Source organism: Tachyglossus aculeatus, chromosome X1, assembly GCF_015852505.1.
Source record: "Tachyglossus aculeatus isolate mTacAcu1 chromosome X1, mTacAcu1.pri, whole genome shotgun sequence".
Lineage (NCBI taxonomy): Eukaryota > Metazoa > Chordata > Mammalia > Monotremata > Tachyglossidae > Tachyglossus > Tachyglossus aculeatus.
Window position 1 is genome coordinate 24,618,713 of NC_052101.1, and position 22,127 is coordinate 24,640,839.

Below are 22,127 nucleotides of genomic sequence, written 5' to 3' on the forward strand. Positions count from 1 at the left end.
TCTTTCCAGAGCTAGAGCCAAGTGGCTGTCTTTCCAGTTTCAAAGCCCCTGGAAACCTAACTCTCTGAAAACCCGTGGTTAGCCAATAGCTAAAATGAAATTGGGAGATTACCTGTGGACTTCAATCACCTATGCTGGGAGAAAGCTAAGATTAGTTCACCTGACCTAGTGGAAAGACCATGGACCTGGAAGTAAGAAGACCTGAGTTCTAATCCCAGCTGCACCACTTGTCGACTCTGTGACCTTGGGCAGGTCACTTAACTTATCTGTGCCTCAGTTTCCTCATCTGTAAAAATGGGGATTCAATCCTATTCCCTTTACTTAGACTATGAGGCCCATGTTGTGAGCCCCATGTGGGACAGGAACTATGGCCAACTTTATGAATCTTGTATCCACCCCAGCACTTAAAACAGTGCTTTGCACATAGTAAGCAGTTAACATAATTATTATCATTATTATTATTGGGAAGCAGCGTGGCTTAGTGGCAAGAGCACGGGCTTGCGAAGCAGAAATCATGGGTTTGAATTCCAGCTCCGCCACTTATCAGCTGTGTGAACTTGGGCAAGTCACTTCATTTCTCTGTGCCTCACTGACCTCATCTGTAAAATGGGGATGAAGACTGTGAGCCCCATGTGGGACAACCTGATTACCTTCTATCTCCCCCAGCGCTTAGAACAGTGCTCGGCACATAGTAAGCGCTTAACAAATACCAATATTATTATTATTATTATTGTGAGTGAAAAGGGAGTGGGGAAAGTTAGTGCATTTGCAAAACCCCAGGCTTTCCACTGCCCAATGAGACCCAGTCTATTTTAGCAATAGCAGCGAGTCTGGGCCTCAGTGCAGGTACGTGGTCTTTGAGACAAGCCACAGAGATGATGGAAGGGGGAAGCTGCCCAGAAGCATCATAAATCTTATGGATTTAAATAAAAATGAGGCTGAAGAGAACATGGAGTTGGCGTAATTTGCTATAAATTGACAACGGTGATTTATTAACAGGGACATGGAAGTCCCTAAAAAGTGCGGCTGTCATGCCCCATTATGGTTTAGTCAAGTAGCGGAGGAGGGCCCTTCATCCCAGGTACATGAGCACAAGGCTTTGGGTGACAGCAAAGAAGCAGGTGGCGGTTTCTGCCTTCTGAGTTTAAAGGAGAATCACTAAGTCCTGGGGCACTTTCAAAGGAGATGAAATTGGCCACAAGGAGTGGAAGGACAACTTATTACTAGTGCTCCTGTCCCTGGAAAATACTTAGGATTTTATGTCTTGACATCTTCTCAGTTAGAGGCCATAAGAGTTCAGTGTCTACAGTTCTTCTTCTCTCCTTCCTGGTTCTGAGTGAATCAGCAGAGAAGAGTAAATGTGTTTGAGCAAAATGCATCCCAAGCTTCCAGGCTGAGGGGAACCTGGAACCAAAGCCAGTTTTTTCAGAGGCCAAGAAGATGAGGTGAACAAGCATCCAACGTTAGACGAAGTTTGGCTGCAATAAATAATAATAATAATATTAAAACTGTGGTATCTGTCAAGCACTGTAATAATAATAATAATAATGGTATTTGTTAAGCGCTTACTATGTGTCAAGAACTGTTCTAAGAGCTGGGGTAGATGCAAGATAATTATGTTGTCCCAACGTGGGCTCACAGTCTTAATCCCCATTTTACAGATGAGGTAACTGAGTCACAGAGAAGTTAAGTGATTTGCCCAAAGTCACACAGCTGACACGTGGTAGAGCCAGGATTAGAACCCACAACCTCTGACTCCCAAGCCCGTATTCGTTCCAATAAGCCACGCTGCTTCTCTGTACTAAGCGTTGGGGTAGATACAAGATCGTCAGCTCCCATATGGGGCTCACAGTCTAAGTAGGAGGGAGAGCAGGTATTGGAACCCCATTTTGCAGATGAGGGACCTGAGGCACAGAGAAGCTTAGTGACTTGCCCAAGGTGACACAGCAGACAAGTAGTGGAGCCAGGATTAGAACACAGGACCTCTGACTCCCGGGCTCTATCCATTAGGCCACACTGCCATCCTCCCCTCCACCTTGGTTGTATCTGCTGTGGTCCCCTTGGGTCTTGCTTTGGGCCCAGGGTGGCAGGGGTAACAGCTGAGGATGGGAACTCTCATTCCCACAGCAGTCAGGTATGCAGAGCAGCGGCAGCAGATCAGGGAAAGCTGTGCTCGAGACGCAGCCTTCTCCTCTGTTCCCCAGCCCCCCTCGCCTTCCCTTGGTAATCGACCTCTGATATCATTTCCTCCTCAACCTCCCGGGAGCACCCAGAGGTCACAGAGGAAACGATGTCAAAAGCCAATACGGACCCAACCATGGCAGGGAAGCAGTAGGAAAGACTGCATCCCACCTATGGGTCCCCCTCACCCACTGCTGGTGTCACTGCTTGCAACACCTGCATGCTAGCTGATACAGAGACAGGCTGGCAACTGCAGCTGTCACTGGCATTCGAAGCTCCTTGGAGGAAGAAACCGAATCTTCTACTTGGATTGTATATTCTGAGGAGCATACTACAGTGCTCTGCACTAAGATGCTCAAAAATATTCTAGATGATAATTTAATCATGATTAGCCTACTTACTGTGAGCATCTGTCTCTCTCTCACCTCCTCTCTCTCTCTCACAGTGTTTCTTTCTCTGCCATTGGCTCTTTGTCTTCCTTTTCTACCATTTTGTCCCTACCCCACCAAGGCCTCCCTTTTCCCAAAATATAGTCACATTCTGGGAATGAGAAGCAGCGTGGCCTAGTGCACAGGACTCGGATTCAGGGGGTATTGGATTTAGATCTGGCTCTACTACTTACCTGTTGTTTGACCTTGGGTGAGTCACTGAACTTTTCAGTGCCTCAGTTTCATGGGAATAAAATACCTGTTCTTCTACCCCCTTAGATTGTGAGTCCCATGTGGGACAGGGACTATATCTGAAGTATCAAGGCCTAGTGGAACTAGCGTGTGCCTGGGAGTCAGAGGACCTGGGTTCTAACCCTGGCTCTACCACTTTTCTGTTGTGTGACCTTGGGCAAGACACTTCACTTTTCTGTGCCTCAGTTTCCTTATCTGTAAAATAGGGATTAAGACTGTGAGCCCCATGGGGGACAAGGAGTGTGTCTAACTTGATTGATTGTCTTGTATCTACCCCAGTGCTCAGTACAGAGCATATAGTAAGCACTTAACAAATACAACAATTATTATTATTATTATTATCTGTTCTGACTGTGGGGCCCTTCTGAGGTGATGCCCTTCTCCACCCTGCATTCGCCTTGAGAACGGAAGCAAGTACTGAGCCCTGAAATGAAACCGTGGCATCGTGTCACTGGGCTGTCCTAATTGGAATGCAACTTTGACTTCCTGGAGTCCCCATAGACCCACCTGAATCCCATGGGCATACTGTAACCAACCCAACAAACTCATCTTCCCCTCCTTGTCCTCAGGGACCAATCCTATCTGGGGATTATACTAATACCACATAGCCTGATCACAAATCAGCCCACAAAGCCCCCTGCCTCTTGGGCTGAGGGTGAAGTGATTTATTTCTAGAAATGAGGTAATGTTGCAGCAACACCGGCTCTGCTTCGGCTCCCACCCTACCCCTGCCCCCAATCCCGGATACTGGCAGGGAAGCAGGGGAGATTGGCCACCCCATCACTGGATACACAAATGGGGGTTGAAAATGATTTCCAGGCCCCCTGGGGTTGAAAGAGTGTAGGTTAAGAGCCTGGGTTGGATATGGAAGGGGAAGGCAGGTCAGGGCTGGGAAAGGCAGTATTGCACTGCCACCCATCCTAGGTAATAGCAGCTGCTAACACTCACCTTGGGGATAGGATTTTTCTTGCCTTTACTTGCCCGTTTGTGAGCACCGAGAAAAAGCATCCCATCAAGTAACTGAGATCCCAATCAGATCTCCTCTCTGCCCCTTCTCAGCACTAGGCAAGTATTTCTGAAAGCCAGAGATTCAGGCAACTGGCTCCCAGAGCAGCAGCCTGGGAATTCTGGGATAGCAGGTAGACACGCAATGTGCGGAGAAGAAAAGTTAATTCCCAGAAAAGGCAGGAGAAAGGGTCTGCAACTGTCCAATAGGGGGAGGGGAGAGGCCCCCTTCTTGCAGAGAGAGGTGTCATCATTCTGGGCCAAAGGCCGCCACCATATTGATGACTTTGACTTCCTCAGGGTGGGGCAATCTGCCAGGTATCCTGTCTGAGACACAGCAGAATGTTTGGAAGTGGTGGCGGCGGTGGCAGCATCACATGGCAGGGAGGGTGAGAGGGAGCGCTTCCCCCACCAGATGGAGAGGAGGCAGGGGGCAGCCCTTCGTGTCCCATGGCTGGCCTCACAGGGCTGCCCAGAGCATGTGGCACCAAAACAAAAGCAGCCGGAGCTCCCCTCTCCTGGCTCTGGCTGTCCTTCTCCCTCAGAGCACAGCCTTCCGCTCGAAGGATGCCAGGCTTTTTGGCAGATACAGCAGGCTCCGGGAGGGCAGCTGGGCCAAGCCCCAGCCCAGCCCCATCTGCTAGCTTGGCTCTGCCTGGCCTGTGTGCTCCAGGTTTGCCAGAAATCAGGACTTTGGAAAGCTCCCCGGCCGGGGTCATTACTGGCCAGGGACTCCCCATCCTCTCCACTTATGGTGGTTGGTGGAGGTTGGAGGGGCTGGGGTATCTGAGTGGTGGCAGCAGCTTAGAAGGGGAGGGAACAGTGACCAGTCAACTCTTCTTCTGCATATAGGAAAGGCCTGGCTGGTGGAGGTAGATTTTCCTGACTTCTACGGCCTCTCAGAAGACACATGGGCAGGAAATGTGTCTGATTATTGTTGGATTGTACCCTCCCAAGCTCTTAGTAAAGTGCTTTGCACACAGGAAGTGCTCTAAACGTATGATTGAATGAATGAATGAATGAATGGATGAACCAAACTGCACTCTAGCTGAAACTGATGATTTCTACCTTGGCTTTCACTGTGTTTCTTGCTTCTCTGGGCAAGAACGGAACTGGATCGAGCAGCATGGCCTAATGGATAGACTACAGGCCTGGGAGTCAGGAGGTCATGGGTTCTCATCCTAACTCTGCTACTTGTCTGCTGAATGTCCTTGAGCAAGTCACGTCACTCCTCTGGTCCTCAGTTACTTCATCTGTAAAATGGGGATTATGACTGTGAGCCCATGTGGGGCGGAGATTATGTGCAACCTGATTTGCTTGTATTTCCCCTGACCCAGTGCTTAGTACAGTGCCTGGCATATAGTAAGCACTTAACATATACCACAATTATTATTATTATTATTATTGAGATCTGGCTCAAGGACTTCCCTGCGGCTTGGAGACTTCTCTGAGGGGCCAGGTTTTGACTCAGTCTTCTTTCTCCCAACAACCATGGGCTCTCCGCCCTGCTTGAGCTTTAGGGTGCAAGCCTTTGGGAGGGGAGGGATGGCACTGCAGGAACCTGTGGTAGCACCAAGCCCTTCCCCCTTGCATTCTTAGCGTATGCTCAAGGCTGAGTGGACTTTGGTCCTTTCACTCCTCTTTAGGTCAGGATTCTGCCAGAAGGTGGAGTTCCAGATGTCTAGCCCCTTTTGTGTTGGGAACTTGGAGAGGCTTTTTGCTTCCATTTTGAGGCACTGAAAAATGGAGCACCATTCTGACAGGAAGGGTATTTGGGGTCTGTTCCTTCCTCTGCCTCTGTCTCTTAGCCTGCTGCTACTCCAGTCAGGGTGTGTTAGCCCAGTCTTGGTCAGTTTGTGGGGGAAAGCCCTCTGGAGTCCTGAATTGTCCCTTTTTTATGTGCCCTGTTCTGGTCACCTTCCCTAGAGCGAGCCAGCTTCTCAGCCCAGTCTTCCCAGATGGCGTGAGCCACTAACCCAGTGTCTCCTCTCCTTTCCTCACCAGGGCCAAGACTGCAATATGCCCATCAACACCTGCATCCAGAATCCATGCCGGCACGGAGGAACCTGCCATCTTAGTGAGACGAGTAAAGATGGATTCAGGTAGCAGAACAGCGCATGACATTTACACTGGCCACAGGCATAAATAGTACTCACCACCTTCCCGCAAATGAGAGCAAGGTTTTAAGTAGCAGCAAAATGAAGGATTTAGGGTAAACATAGAAAAATACTCATCATCGACAACTTGCCAGATGTTGGAGTGACTCAGGAGAGAAATGGAGGTTCCAGTTTCTGAGAAATTTTTAAAGTAGGATCAGTGGTCCTGCCTAGAGGCAGAGGGATAGACGAAATGACCTCTCAGGTCCTCCCAGCCCTGGGTTTCTTGATTTCTTCATTTTGTTGCTGTGGACAGAATCCAAATAGCCTATTGGGATGATTTGGAGTCTTTCTTCCCCAGAATGGCCGGCCATTGACAGATCAATCCCATACTGCTGCTGGCAAAACCCCATACTGTACCCTAGTTAGAGACTTCTCAGATTTGCAGTGGGGTCTTTTGTCACTCTAGGACATCCCCACCGATGAAGCTTCTGTTTTCCTCCCCTTCTCCCTGCTTTTCTTCCCTGCTACTACACTCTTCCAACCATGACCCAAAACAAAAACCTTGGGAACTAGAAGACAAAAATCCTCACTCAGACACCCCACTTCCTTCTATTTGTTCTTTTCTGAATTCTCCCATTAACACCACTATCTATTCCAGCTTGTTTTTTGATTGTGCGTGTGTGTGTGTGTATTCATAGCTCTTACCTACATTTGAAAAAAACACAAAAGGCCAGAGATTTTTATCAATGTGTTCAAATGTTTGGTATATTCTGGTGTCATTTTTGTTTCTTCTTCTTGGCATCATGATCTTCCTGTAGTCTCTTCTCTGAGATAATCACCCGCTCCTTTTCTGGTGTCCATATGACAACAGACTGACTAGTCTTAACACTAATAATAATACTAATTTTGGTATTTTTTTAGTGCCTGTTAAGTGTCAAGCACTGTACTAACAGCTGGAGTAAATACAAGATAATCAGATTCACATGGAGCCCACAGTCTAAGTAGGAGGGAGAACAGGTATTGGAACCCCATTTTGCAGAGGAGGGAACTGAGGCACAGAGAAGTGAAGTGACTTGCCCAAGGTCACACAGAAGACAGGTGGCAGAGCCAGAATTAGAACCCGGGTCATCTGGCTCCTGGGCCTGTGCTCTTTTCATTAGGCCACACTGCTTCCCTTCTTCTGCTCTTGCAATCCAACTGCTAATTACTAAACTATATTTTTGAGGCTTTCCTCCATTAAGCCTTTAAGGTATTTCTTTTCTGTCCACTATGTTTTCAGCTATCCCAATTCAGCTCCCCAAAGTCTTCTTCTCCCCAAGACGGCGGATCTCCTGCTGACCCTCAGGATTAAGGGATTTACAGACAGGAGCTCTGAGAAATACACTATTAGGACTTGTGAAGCGGCTTGAGTTTGGGGGAATTTGTCTCCTCCCTAATCCTATTTTCTTTTGGGGCCCAGCTCCTTTGGCATTCAGAGAAGCTCGATGTGGGACCACTGCAGTGAAGAACTGACACACAGAAAACATTCTAACAAGAGGCCTCCTGAGTGGGTCTGTTATGTGGCCTGTGAAAGAAATTATACTTTTTCTTTGTTCTCCTCCCAGAGGGGCAGGCTCATACATAGGCTTGCCTGCCAAACTTGTCAAATCCTTACTGTTATAAAGTGAAACTTAATCTAGAGTTTTCCTGCCTGGGAAATGGCAGGCCATCCGCTCCCCACTGTCGGCACTCCCAGACAGGGTAGGGGGTGGGCAGGAAAGCACATGGGAATAATGCCAAGCAAGTGCCAGAGCCCAGGCTGAACCAGAAATCACACAGAGGAAGCTGAAACTTCATCCTCACTCCAAGCCCACCATCTCCCAGATTCTCCTGTTGAATGGTATTTATTGAGTACGTGATGTATTCAGAGCCCTATATTAAGCAGATGGGAGAGTACAATAGAATAGATATACTTTCATTCATTCATTCAGTTGTATTGAGCGCTTACAGTGTGCAGTACACTGTACTAAGCACTTGGGAGAGTACAATATAACAATAAGATGTGATCCCTGCCCTCAAGGAACTTACAGTCTAGCAGAGAGACAGACATTAAAATAAATTACAGGTAAGGGAGTCAATTGACTATAGGTACTGTGGGGGTGTGGGTGGGGCGAACGCCTAAGTGCTTAGGGGACGGGACTACGTGCATGGGTGAGGCAGTGGGGAGCCTGCAGGTAATCCATTTTCTTGGCTGCTTAGACAACAGGCCCAGTAGAGGGACCACAAAGCGTAGGTTCAGCCTGAGGCCTCACGTCTGGCCCCTCTAATTGGGATGTTTAAACTAAATGTTCAGCCTCGTAAATGTTTTAAAGGCTTTTCTGTGTGAAAAAGTAAAGTTCCCAAGTGTCAGGTTGGCTGAGGTTGAGAGTTCTCTTCTCCTTATTGGGCCGGACCCAGATGTCCCCAGGAAGTCCAGGAAGCAATAGCCCAGGGCTGAGGGCTGATGCCAGCTCGCTTCCTTGCAGGCCAGCAGCCCATTGGTAGCCAACCTTGGCAACAGCTGGCCTGCTGGTTTCCCATTTCCATTCAAATTGCCATCCCCTTCAAATTGCACTTGTGAAACAGAGCTCTGGGCTACTGCCATGCCCAAGACATCACTTAAAATGGCCAGATTCCTGTCCTTGGGGAGCTTGTATTCTAAAAAATATCCCCAGTTCTCCTGTAAGGCAGAATTTGCATTTTCTGAGAAAACTCAATCTGAAGTACTCTTCCCGTGTCCAATGCCGCACGCTTGCACATGACCCATTTCTTCCAACTCTGCGTCATGCTGAAACCAGACAGATAAGCATGGTCAGAAGAATGTTCCTAATTCCGACGTGACAGTCTACCCAAAACACTGTTTATGGTAAGACTGAGTGTAAGCAGTTTGGGCACAAACCCAAATTGAAGTGCTGTGGTTGGGACAGGTACCTGGATGCTCTCACCCCAAGTCCACACAGGGTGGGTTTAAGTCATTCTGGCAGTGCCAGGTGCCAAGTACAAATAAGGGTTTGATGAGAAGGTTATGAACAGAGAGGGGTTCTCTCATGAACAGGGCCTGATTTGGCATTGGGAAGTCTGTGCCCAAGGCCAGGTCTCCAATCCCTTCCCCTTTGTCCATGTTTCTGTGGAAAATTGTCAGAGACCCTACAAGGCAAGCTGAGTTAGTCTTGGCTGTGGGACTCCCTGGATCTCTAGCACCCACTGGTAGCTTCTCCATACTTTCTGGGGAGAGATTCTCTGGCCAGAAGTGATAAACCAGGAGATCTCCAGGCTCCAAATGAGGTCACTGATCTTTAAGTTCCACCAGTGTCATCTCTGCTTCACGTGTTCCTTCCTTGAAAGATGGATCAATAACTCTCATAGCTGCTTCCCAGAGTTAGACCCACTCTACATGATATGCCATGAGGCAGATAGCATGGGGGAGGGAGGTGGTCCCCATGGATAGCTGCCTGTAAGTGGACAGATCGAGCGGAGTAGGCCGTAATGGGGTAAATCTATTCAGCGATCCCAACTAGGAATGGAATTATATACGATCCCCAACAAGGGTGACCCACCCCAGAATGGAAGCCCTGGAACAGGTTTTACTTCTGGAACGGTGGCCCAGACTTGGCCCAGGTTTGAAGTTTCATTTATTTTTATGAATTAAAATCAAGATCCACACTCCTAAACTTAAACCAAAGGTGCCAAGTTTCAGCCTGGCTCATGTTTTTATGGCAAGTTATAAATCCCTGAAACATAGGTTTGGTAATGGAAATGGTGACAGGATGACTGTTCTACTCATTTATTAGCCCCTCGAATCCTCTGCCTCCCCAGTTCCCGAAGATGCCACGCCAACTGTCCTCCTCGTCACGCTCCCATGATGCCCCATAACAGAGGTTACTGATACTGAGATACTGATATTGATACTGAGAAGCAACATGGCTCAGTAGATTGAGTAAGGGCCTGGGGGGAAGGAGGACTGGGGCTCTAATCCCACCTCCGCCACCCGTCTGCTGTGAGCCCTTGGGCAAGTCATTTCACTTCTCTGTGCCTCAATGACCTCATCTGTAAAATGGTGTAGACTGTACACTGTAAGCTCATTATAGACAGGGAACGTATCGGCTAGTTCTGTTGTATTATACTCTCCCTACCACTTAGTACAGTGCTCTGTAAGCACTCAATAAATATGATTGATTGATCGATGGAGATTGAGACTGTGAGCCCATTGTGGGTCAGGGACCCCGTCCAACCCTATTTGCTTGTATCCATCCCAGCATTTAATACAGTGTCCAGAACATAGTAAATGCTTAACAAATACCACAATTACAATTATTATTATTATTATTATTATTAGAACATGGGCCAAAGAAGGCCAAGTTTTACAGAGTGGGCTTTACAGGATTTTGGTGTATAATGAAGCAGAGGAGACTTCTCGCCTTGATATTTTAAGCTTGGGTCTGTTATTTTTGTTCAGTTTTTTCAGTCTCAGGTCTAGAGTCATCCTCCCTTCTCATCAACTTTCACAATCCCAACTTCAAATTTGACCTCGCTACCACACTGTCCTATCTCTCACTCTTCACTTGTGCTTTGATACGAGGTGTGTCCAGGAAGCCACCCTCTCTATGCTCTGCATCAGCCAGGGTCTCAATAGAATACAGTGTGCAGCTTGGGTCTCCACACTTTAAAAGATGATTTGAGAACGTGGAGAGTTTCAACAATAGTGAATAAGGTTGGAAAATGTGATTTATGAGGAAGGTGAAATGAGTTGGAGTTTAGAGAAAAGTAGTAACTGCCATTCTAGACTATAAAGAGAATATTGACCAGAAGAAGACAGAACTAGATGAAATGGACTTGAATTGCAGCCTGAGAGATTTAGGCTAGACCTAAGGAAGAACTGATAGTGAAGCTTTTATTTTGTCACTGGAGATCTTTCAGAACAAGAGGGTAGTCATCGGTCTAGTCTGAGTGTGGTGGTATCTTGTTCAGAGCAAGGGATTGGACAAATGAGCACTTGTGAAGTTCCTTTCAGTCAAGGGGGCCAGAGGCAGAATTTCCCTGGCAGACTCCAGGTATTTCAAGTATCTGGGAGTGTTCCTCTATTCCAAGGTCTGAGGGTCCAACATTAGCTTCTTTCCTGACTGGAAATCCTCCCCAGTAAGTTCCACCAAACCATAAATTCCCTTCCTTCAAAGCTCTAAAATGTTACCTCTTCCATGAGGAATTCTCTGGTTAATCCCCCATCCCATCAGGTTTTTCAGCATTCTTGTGTGCATCTGTTTATTCACTTATGTCAATCCTTTCTATCACGTGTAGATATTTTACATTCTTCCATTTATGTCTTTTCTGTCTCAAGCTCCTTTATGTCTTTTATGACTTTTGTACAGTGTCTAGTACTGTACCCTGCACACACAGGACACACTCAAATACTGTTGAGGCTGATGATACTGATAGAAGAGGTGGGAAAAATCAAAAACCCAAATCTATTTTTCTCCTCCTCCTCCTCCCTCCCCAAAGTTGTTCCTGTCCTCTGGGATTTGAAGGAGAGCGATGTGAGATCAACCCGGACGACTGTGAAGACAATGACTGTGAGAACAACTCAACCTGTGTTGATGGGATCAACAACTATGTGTGTCTCTGTCCACCCAATTATACAGGTAAGGAAATCTTGAGGGAAATGTTAGAAAATTCCCCAACCTCACCTCCTCTTCAGCAAATAGTTTCCCTCACAGCTAGGAATAGACCAGGGGAACAAACCCCACCCCTATCACTCTGAATCGCCCTATTCCCCAGGACTGAATTCTCAGAATCTGTACAATACAAGGCTCAACCTTGCCTGATTCCTGAATGCTGAGTACAGCCAGGCATGGGCAGTACACCGTACAAACATGGTTAGTTTTCTCAGTGGATATCAAGATATTTCAATACATACTCAGCCCAGCTCACATTCCTGACAGCACCTCAATTACAAGACTTCCTGTGGACTATTCATGCATTCAGTAGTATTTATTGAGCACTTACTGTATGCAGAGCACTATACTAAGCGCTTAGAAAGCCCAATTCAGCAATATATAGAGACAGTCCCTACCCAACAACGGGCTCACAGTCTAGAAGGGGGAGACAGACAGCAAAACAAAACAAGTAGACAGGTGTCAATACCATCAAACTAGATAAATAGAATTATAGATATATAAACATCATTAATAGAACAGAGTAATAAATATGTACAAATATACACAAGTGCTGTGGGGAGGGGAAGGGGGTAGGGCAGAGGGAGGGAGTGGGGGCGATGGGGAGGGGAGAAGGAACAGAGGATGGGGGGGCTCAGTTTGGGAAGGCCTCCTGGAGAAGGTGAGCTCTCAGTAGGGCTTTGAAAGGAGGAAGAGAGCTAGTTTGGTAAATGTGTGGAGGGAGGGCATTCCAGGCCAGAGGTAGGATGTGTGTTGGGTTGATGGCAGGACAGGCGAGAACGAGGCAAAGTGAGGAGGTTAGCGGCAGAGGAGCGGAGGGTACGGGCTGGGCTGGGGAAGGAGAGAAGGGAGGTGAGGTAGGAGGGGGCGAGGTGATGGAGAGCTTTGAAGACAATGGTGAGGAGTTTTTGCTTCATGAGAAGCTTGATAGGCAATTACTCGAGTTTTTTGAGGAGGGGAGTGACATGCCCAGAGCCTTTCTGTAGAAAGATAATCTGGGCAGCAGAGTGAAGTATAGACTGAAGAGGGGAGAGACAGGAGGATGGGAGATCAGAAAGGAAAGGGCTATGATCCCTATGCCCTGGGCTGAGGCCTAAAAGAGGGTGTTGGGGTGGGGGGAGGAAAGAAAGAGGAGAGAATGTGATGGGGGATGCTGACCACTCTAGCCCAAGCCCAGCCCAGCCCAAAGCATGGAAGGCCTCCAGATCAGCACCAGACCTAATCGAATTCCCCAGCCTCTCTTTTAGTGGGCCTCCTCTCAAGCACCAGAAAAGCAGAGATTTCACACAACTTGACTGCCACAGGCTGTTTTCATGCACAGGGTTTTTTGTTTGTGTTTTTAGCATCTAAGGAATAGAATGAGCGCTAGCTGGAGCCAAAATGCTATGTAAGAAAAGGAAAGATCAGCTGGACCCCATTGGTTAGGAAAATTCATCGTAAGCACCTCACCACCCACCTTGCTGAGGAGCCCGGTATAGCACGCAAATCTCAGAGGCAGCCAATCGACCATCTGCTTCTGATTCCAGGAGACAGGCACAGTTCCTGTTTCATGTTATAAGCTTCTCTCCCTCCCTCCCTTGAGGTCCGGGCACCCTGGCATTTAGTGAACATGTGATTGCGGCAATCCTGCCTCTTCAACAGTTCTGACCCCTGCAGTTCTCTGAAGCCGTCCGGAAACCGCACTGAAGGAATTGCCTGTGTGCACGAATGTGTGTGTGTGTCTGTGTGTGTGTGCTTCTATGTCTGTGTGTTTTCTAAAAACACCACTCCCATACTACCTTCCTGCATTGCAGGGAGGTTAGTTAGTGCAGGAATACAGTGACCTGCAAAGTGAAGGAGAACTGATTCCTTGATTCCCCTTAACCCTCATAAATTTGAGTTGTTGGAAGACAGCTGATGTGACAGAGATAGAAATCTTGGGTGTGGGCATATAAGCTTCATGTCATGAATGAATGAATGAATGAATCTCAGCCATGTTGGATTTAACTTCTGGCTTTAGAAAGCAGCCACCAGTCTGCTCTGTTTTTTTTACATGGACACTTCTAGCTAGCTGTATGTCTCTGGCTGCCAATCTGGTAAATCAGTCGGTTATATGTATTGAGCACTTACTCTGTGCAGAGCACTGTACTATGTGCTTGGGAGAGTACAGTATAACAGAGTTGATAGACATATTCCCTGTCCACAAGGAGCTTACCTGGCCTCCTTCTCACCAGAAGGCTCTTGTTTTTGGCTGTAGTAATCACAGGGTAGTCAGAGAGGCAACCAAGTAAAGCAGTAGTAACAGAGAGTCAGCAAGCAAGGCTGTCAATCAAGAACATCTCCTCCAAGAGGCCTTCCCCTACTAAGCCCTTATTTCTTCTTCTCCAACTCTCTTCTGTGTCACCCTTGCACTTAGATTTGCACCCTCTATTCACCCTACATCACATATGTACACATCCATGATTTATTTATATTCATGTGTGTCTCTTCCTCTGGACTGTAAGCTCCTTGTGGATGGGGAACATTTCTTTCAACTCTGTTATATTGGTTATACTGCACTCTCCCAAGAGCTTAGTACATTCAGTACTCTGCTCACAGTAAGAGCTCAATAAATATGATTGATTGATTGATTGTAACTCAGCTACTAAATCCCTGTTCTGTCCCCCTTTCCAGGTGAGCTGTGTGATGAAGTGATTAACCACTGTGTCCCTGAGATCAACCCCTGCAAACACGAATCCAAATGTGTTTCCGTGGACAAAGGATTCAGGTAAAAGTACCCAGTTACCCAACATCCTGTTCCCCAGGGACTTTTTTATGGTATTTGTTAAGTGCCAGGCACTGTTCTAAGCACTGGAGTAGGTACAAGGTAATCAGGTTGGACACAGTCCATGCCCGACATGGGGCCCAAAGTTTTAATCCCCATTTCACAGATGAGGTAACTGAGGCATAAAGAGGTTAAGTGACTTGCCCAAGGTCACACAGAAGACAAGTGGAGAAGCAGCGTGGCTCAGTGGAAAGAGCACGGGCTTTGGAGTCAGAGCTCATGGGTTCAAATCCAGCCTCTGCCAATTTTCAGCTGTGTGACTTTGGGCAAGTCATTTAACTTCTCTGTGCCTCAGTTACCCCATCTGTAAAATGGGGATTAAGACTGTGAGCCCCCCGTGGGACAACCTGATCACCTTGTAACCTCCCCAGTGCTTAGAACAGTGCTTTGTGCATAGTAAGCGCTTAATAAATGCCATCATTATTATTATTATTAAGTGGTAGAACTGGGATTAGAACCCAGGTCCTTCTGACTCCCAGACCCATTCTCTAGCCACTATAAAACCTCTTTGTAACTAAAATCTACATATCATGAAGTTTCCTTTGAATCCTGACAAACTTCTATGGAAGTTAATAAACTGTTAAAAGATCTCCAAATAACAAATTCCCATAAAGCAAAATTCCTGGAATCAGTCCTTGCATCTTTTCTTATGATGGGCTTGTATTAATTTGTAAATGTAGTTAAAATTCATGGGTTCAATGTTGATAGCGCTTTCGATCAGCAGAATGTTGTTAAATAGTCTCAAAGAGTGTGAAAGACCAGACTCTTCTGTGAATCATTTAGTCATTACCCGAGTAGGGTCCCAGTGGCTTGGTAGAGAGATTGTGCAGGCAGTAGTGGGGGACAATAATATAAATAGGTTCAGGGGGTCTGAAAAAAACAGTCATGGGTGACAGAAATCCGTGATGAGTTAGGAGAGAGAGAGTTAGTTATGTAGAGGGAAAGGCTAGGAATGTTAGATATGGCACGTACCAACTCTGTTGCATTGTACTCTCCCAAGAACTTAGTATAGTGCTCTACACAGATAAGTGCTCAATAAATTACCATTAATGGATTCCTAAACATTAGGTTGAGTGCCACAGCGTGCAGCCCCACACTGCTCCTCCGAGTAGCCTGTTGTTTCTGTCAGAGGCAGAATACTGAGCTGGTTTGATATCCAGTGATGGCTTGGCTCCTGTGCTCCTGTCGTGCCCCTCTCCCCTGTAGCAGATGCCTTATCAGAGTTATGACTTTGCACAGGGGCAGCCAGTTCCTTGTGGACAGGGACTCACGTTGGTGGGGTCTGGATCCTGGACCCCTTGGGAGGTTGTCAACTTGTTGCCAACTTGTACTTCCCAAGCGCTTAGTACAGTGCTCTGTACACAGTAAGCGCTCAATAAATACGATTGATTGATTGATTGGGGGTGATCTGGTAGACAGGAGCATGGGACAGCCCCAACTGGGGAAGTCAGAGCTATTAGATTCTTACAGAGGTAAGCCCTGGCTGGCCCAGCTGTGACGGCACACAACACCCCTTTTGGCTTAAAACCACTCTTATCAGTAAGTTCCAGCCTGTGTATGAACGAAGGAAAGTTGGTTCATGTATGTATGTGTACTCATGCATGCACTTGCAGATCGAAGTCCAAGAGAGTCTCGGGGAAAATGTGGCATCATATTCTCCTAAACCGTGAGTCCCATGTGGGACAGGGACTGTGTCTGACCTGATTAACTTGTATCTACCCCAGCACTTACTACAGTGTTTGGCACATAATCAACACTGAACAAATACCACAGTTATTGGTAAAGAGAAATAACTGGTGTCAGGAATGATCTGTAAGCCTCTAAAGTGTGAGGACAGATCCTTTTCATATGTGAATATGAATATATGCATACATAACTACATCTATACCCAGAAAACATGCATACATAACTACATCTATACCCAGAAACTTTCACATACACATAATTATACTCTTCCTGAGATTATTTTACTTTGTACTGGGAAAAAAGAGAATCTGACTGTAAAGGCAATATGAGATCTGAAAAACATTTCAGTGACTTTCCTTTTGTGCAGCAATTACTATTTTTTTTTCCTCTGTTGCTATAGAGTGAGGGTATTAAGCACAGGGTTTAGTCTTGCAGCCTGATCCTGTTGGTGGAGTTGTCTCCACAGCCTGCTCTCATTGGCAGCCCTGCTTCCCTCCAATCTGAGACCCCAGAGGCCAAGGAAGGAGAAAAGCCGCTGCCCCCAGTAAAGCCAGATCCAACAGTGAATCGTAGAGCATGTGGGTTGTGTCTGTGGCTCTCTCCAGCTGGTGTTCCTGAGTCCTGATCTGACCTCTGAGGCTTTGGGGTCAGAGGCATTATGTTAAGCCTCTCTCAGGACAGGGGAAAAGGAATTGGGAGTTGTCAGGGGAGTGAGGATGCATACACACAGCTCCAAAGGTTCCTAGCTCCAGGGGCTCAGCACCATCCAGCCAAATAGAGCGCCCTCGTATATCTGAGATCATACTGGAAGCGGGAGCCAGGGTCCTGTCTGGGGCTCGCTGATAAAACGCCCTTGTCACCGCCTAACCAACCTTGGCTCTGAGCCTCAGCCAGACGTGGGTACTCTAGACACCTGCCACCAGGGCTTTGAAAGGAGTTTTTCTCATCTGCCAGGCTTAGGGAACTGAGGTGCCAGTTTCCGAACCCGAAACGGGACAATTGAGAGAGAGCAGAGCAAGAACAATGGACAACTTATCCTATGCCAGGAGCGATCTCCTCTTTAACCCTCTGCCAACATAGGCTACAAATGGCGATCTAAGTAGCAGACACCTGCTTTCTCGGGCTTGGAAGCAGGAGATGGGAGTTATCCCCATCTCCCAGAAAACAAGCTGGCTATGGACTGGTGGGGTCCCCACACTTTGAAAGGGGAATAGAGGACCACCTATCAAGTGCATTGCGACCACACCTGCTGCCTTTCCTGGCAATTTTAAAAAGCATCACTGTGATCCTTCAGTCTAATCAGGGGTTTATCCTGCCAGTACTTGAGGCAAAATAACCAGGATTTGGAGGACTCAGGTCAAGATGAGGGAGAGACCTAAATGGAGTGGGGTTCAACAAGGGAATCAGTCAGAAGTACTATGGGTAAGTAGAAAGAGCAAAGGCCTGGGAGCCTGAACTTGAGTTCTAATCACTTTCCTACTATGGGACCTTGGATAAGTCACTTAACTTCCCTGGGCCTCAGTGTCCTCACCTGTTTTCCCTTGTATGACTGTGAGCCACATGTGGGACAGGGACTGTGTCCGACTTGATTATCTTATGTCTACCCAAGTGCTTGGTACAGGGCCTGGTACACTATAAGTACTTGACAAATATCACAATCATTATCATTATTGTTATCATCATCAAAAGAAGAAAGAAAAAGAAGAGAGAAGAAAAAGCAGGATGATGGAGAGGGCCTCTCCCTCCCCACAAGGACCCTTCCCTCGTCACTCATGTACAGATCTTCAAACTTTGTGGTTGCCCTCTATTTTAATTTAAGATCGTTCTCCCTCCAGCCCCACATATTGTCAGCTTGGAGGGTGGGGATTGTGTCTACAGATTCTACTGAATTCTCTCCCAAGTGCTTAGTACAATGTCCTGCACAGGGAAAGAACTCAGTAAATAATATTGATTGATTGATTGAGGCAGGGGGAGGGAGAGAGGGAAGGCCAAGAAGAGGAAGGGGTGAGAGAAAGTAGAAAAGAGAAGGGCTTCCTGACTCTGCTCACCCCCAGACATCTTCCACCATTTGTCCCTGACCTCCTCTGCCACTCACCACTGCCTCCCAGTCAAGAGGCTACAGAATCAGAGAGCAGCAGAGGTCATTGGCTGCCTGGCCATGGCCAAGCTGGCCTTGTTATTCTGGGTTAATGCTGGAAGTCAGTGGTGGACCACATGATTGTTTCCCATCGTACCACAAACTCCCATTCCCAACCCAAAAAAAGAGTATAGTCAGCGGAGCAAGGCAGGGGCAGCATTAGCTCACGTCACCCGTGAGGAGAGAGATGGACTCACACTCCTCCTCTCCTCATCCAGCCCTGAGCTGAGGGGCTCTGTTCAGCTACTCCAGCCAAAAGCAAGGGATTGTTGATGCATCCTACCTTAGACCTGCCAGGTGACACTGCAGAACCCCGACCACCGTGACCAAACCATCCAAGGCAGGACTTCTGGTCGCCTTGCTTGGCCCAAGGCCCAGTGGGAAGGAGTCACTTTCATTCGCCCACCCCTACTGGAGCCAAGGACGAACGAGAGAGTCCAGGCTAGGCCTCCCGGAGGCCCTCCCTTCCTCACGTTCCCTCCACCCACTCACCTCCTCCCTTTCGGGTTAGAGCAGAATGCTTATTATTTTTAATCTGTAAAATAGAAAGCAGCTGGCATTGGTGAAGTGTGGTTTTCGGTGCTGGCTCCAGGAATGCGTGGGGTGCGTGTGTGTGCATTACTGTGCGGGCTTGAAGAAGAGCCGCTTCCTTTCTGCCGAGAGATGCACTCCTGGCCTGGGACCTGGGATGCCAAATTTTAGCCTGGAGCGCATTTTTCTGGCCAAGTTGTAAACCTCGGAAAACAACGTTTCAAATGGAAACGCTGACACAACCCCCTTCCTCAGCGGCATTTTAAAAAGCCCGATTCAGCAGTTGGGAAAATCTCCCCGTTTGATTTTCCTCGAGCAGGAAGGGCCATCTAATGGCTCCCTGGAAAACTGCGCCCCCGTTGCCACGCTCTTCTGAACCGTTGTTTTCCCAACGGAAATCTCACGGTCTAAGAACAGGGTATCTTAATGTGAAGAGAGACCTCGTGGCCTCATTTATTCCTCCTCTTTCATCTCTCTTAGCCTCTCTGTTTTCCGATGTATGTCATCTCTATCATTTATTTAATGATAATAATTCCTTAAATGGGTAAAGTGCTTTTAAACCTTTTTTCTCCCAAAAATCTGCAATTCTTTCACTATCACTGGGAGGTAGAGAGGGGCAAATGTTGTTATTATTTCTATTTTACAGGTGAGGCACAGAGAGCGTAAGGGACTTAACCGAAACAACTTAATAGGTCTGAAGCAAAACCAGGACTGGACCCTGAGCCCGTTGTTGGGTAGGGACTGTCTGCATATGTTGCCGACTTGTACCTCCCAAGCGCTTAGTACAGTGCTCTGCGCACAGTAAGCTCTCAATAAATCCTATTGAATGAATGAATGAATGAATGACTCCTATCCACATGCTCTTTTCACTAGGTTTCCCTGTCTCCCCAGTCAGTGGTATTTACTAAGGGCTTACTATGTGCAGAGCACTGAACAAAGTGCTTGGGAGCATATAATACCACAGAATTAGCCACATGTTCTTTGCACACAGGAAACAATAAATATGATTGAATGAATGAATAAATGACTGTAAGCAACTTCAGGTCAGGGGCCACATTGTTCTTCCACATGGAGAGAGAGAGAGAGGGAGGAAGGGAAAGGCCAGAGTCAGAGGGACGCACACACACACACACACACACACACACACACACACACAAACACCGTGTGAGACAGAAGGAAGGAACATGCCAGCCCACACTATTCGTACATAAAGACAGTCCATTGTCTTTCCGATGTAGTTGTCAATTGTAGCACCTCTTATTGAGTTTGACTCCTGATCTTCCCAAACCTTCAGCTCGAGCTCGGGGAGAGGCCCTATCCTCTCGGCAATCAGCTATCGACTGCTCTGGCTGCCCAGTGCTAACTGCTGCTGACACTGCCCAGGCAGGCCCTTTTAAGGCAAGAGGTAGTGATGTGAGATGTCAAGGTGGCTAAACATGAGGATGGCCGAGAGCACTGCCCAGCCACTGACCAGCCTCTCCCTGGGTTTCAGGTGTGAGTGCCTCCCTGGTTACAGTGGCAAGTTCTGTGAGACCGACAACGATGATTGCGCCAGCCACAAGTGCCGCCATGGTGCCCAGTGTGTGGATGTTGTCAACGGGTACACGTGTATCTGCCCCCAAGGCTTCAGGTACGATGGAACAAAAGGCAGCCTTCGATGGAAGCCTTGGGACTAGGCTCCTGGGAGGGAAAGGATGATGGCCCCCGGCACAGAAAAATCAACACCAGCCAAGAAAAAGGAAAGGAGAGACACTCATCTGCTACAATAGCTTGGTCCCTCCATGATGATGATAGCACCTTGTATTTCCCCACCAACTTTATGCCAAATCCCTTTCACAGAAATTCTCATTTTTTTCTCTCCAACAGCCCTTGTGGGGAGGATTGAGGGCATGGGGGCAAGAATTCCTGTCCCCATTCTGCAGTTGGGGAGATTAAGGCCCCCAAAATTTGGGTCACACTGCAAGTCAATGGCAAATCCTAGCCTAGCTATTAACTAAGTGCCCTGACTGTAAAGTCAATATTCTATTCACTAGACCTTGCTGCCATCTTGGAAACTGGAAAGGAGGGACCCTGGTAGCCATTTTGAAGGGAAGGAAGATTCTTAAGTGCCACTTGTCCCAAAAATGAATTCACTTATCCAGGCATTCCCTCTGCTGGTGGAAGTTTTTATCTGTTCCTGGAAACTTCAGGGTAGAAAAGGGTGAGGGAATCTGGCAAGGAGGGACCCTGGTAGCCATTTTGAAGGGAAGGAAGATTTTTAAGTGCCACTTGCCCCAAAAATGAATTCACTTTTCCAGGCATTCCTACTGCTGGTGGAAGTCATTATCTGTTCCTGGAAACTTCAGGGTAGGTAAGGGTGAGGGTAGTCATCATTATTTCTGCAGTCAAGGTTAGGCACAACTTAAAACCAATGGGTAGTGAGGGTAAGTTTGGGACACTTTGGGAGAAACTACTCTTAAGTTGATAGCATGCAAATGATCATCTAATACCTATGAGCCCCCATCTCAGACCCCATTTGATCACTACAAGCGTTTCTTGTTCCCTCCCCTAACAGTGGGCTCTTCTGCGAGCACCCCCCACCCATGGTCCTTCTCCAGACCAGCCCCTGTGACCACTACGAGTGCCAGAATGGGGCCCAGTGCATCGTGGTGCAGCATGAGCCTGTTTGCCGCTGTCTGGCTGGTTTCGCTGGGCAGAAGTGTGAGAAGCTCATCACCGTCAACTTTGTGGGAAAGGACTCCTACGTCGAGCTGTCTTCCACCAAGATCCGACCCCAGGCCAACATCTCCCTGCAGGTGTGGCTCCCACGGGAAATGGGGGAGGGCAGGATCTCCTCGGGCAATGGCCAATAGTGTGATTGGGTTTTTTGGCAAAGTGGCAGGGTTCCCAAGGTGATCCCTCTGAATTTCTGGTCCATCTGGACATACCATAGTAAACCAATCCCAACCTTTCCTTTCACCCCCCCCGCACCACCCAATCTCTTCACACTTCACGGTGATGGTGTTTAACAATGAAAGACAGGTCTCTGGCTAGAGATCTAGTGGAAAGAGCCCAGGGCTGAGAGTCAAGAGACCCAGGTTCTAGTCCCTTACTCCACCACTCATCTGCTGTGTGAACTCGGCCAAGTCACTTAACCTCTCTGAGACTCAGTTCCCTCATCCGTAAAATGGTTGTCCTTCCTTCTTAAACTGGGAGCCCCCATGTGACACAGAGACGGTGTCTGATTTGATTATCTTGTATCTACCCCAGGCTTAGCGCAGTCCTCAGCACATAGTAAGCTCTTAATAAATATCACCATTATTACTGTAGGGGCAGTAG

General features: G+C 47.5%; 1 protein-coding gene across 1 annotated transcript in view; it reads left to right on the forward strand.

Moving 5' to 3' along the window:
• SLIT3 (slit guidance ligand 3) overlaps positions 1-22,127 on the forward strand; it is a 625,600-nt gene that overhangs the window by 585,756 nt on the left and 17,717 nt on the right. Inside the window, exons 28-32 of the mRNA XM_038771676.1 lie at positions 5,871-5,968; positions 11,480-11,619; positions 14,305-14,398; positions 20,302-20,439; positions 21,364-21,604. Of these exons, the coding sequence (XP_038627604.1) occupies positions 5,871-5,968; positions 11,480-11,619; positions 14,305-14,398; positions 20,302-20,439; positions 21,364-21,604 (711 nt within the window). The remainder of the gene's footprint in view (positions 1-5,870; positions 5,969-11,479; positions 11,620-14,304; positions 14,399-20,301; positions 20,440-21,363; positions 21,605-22,127) is intronic.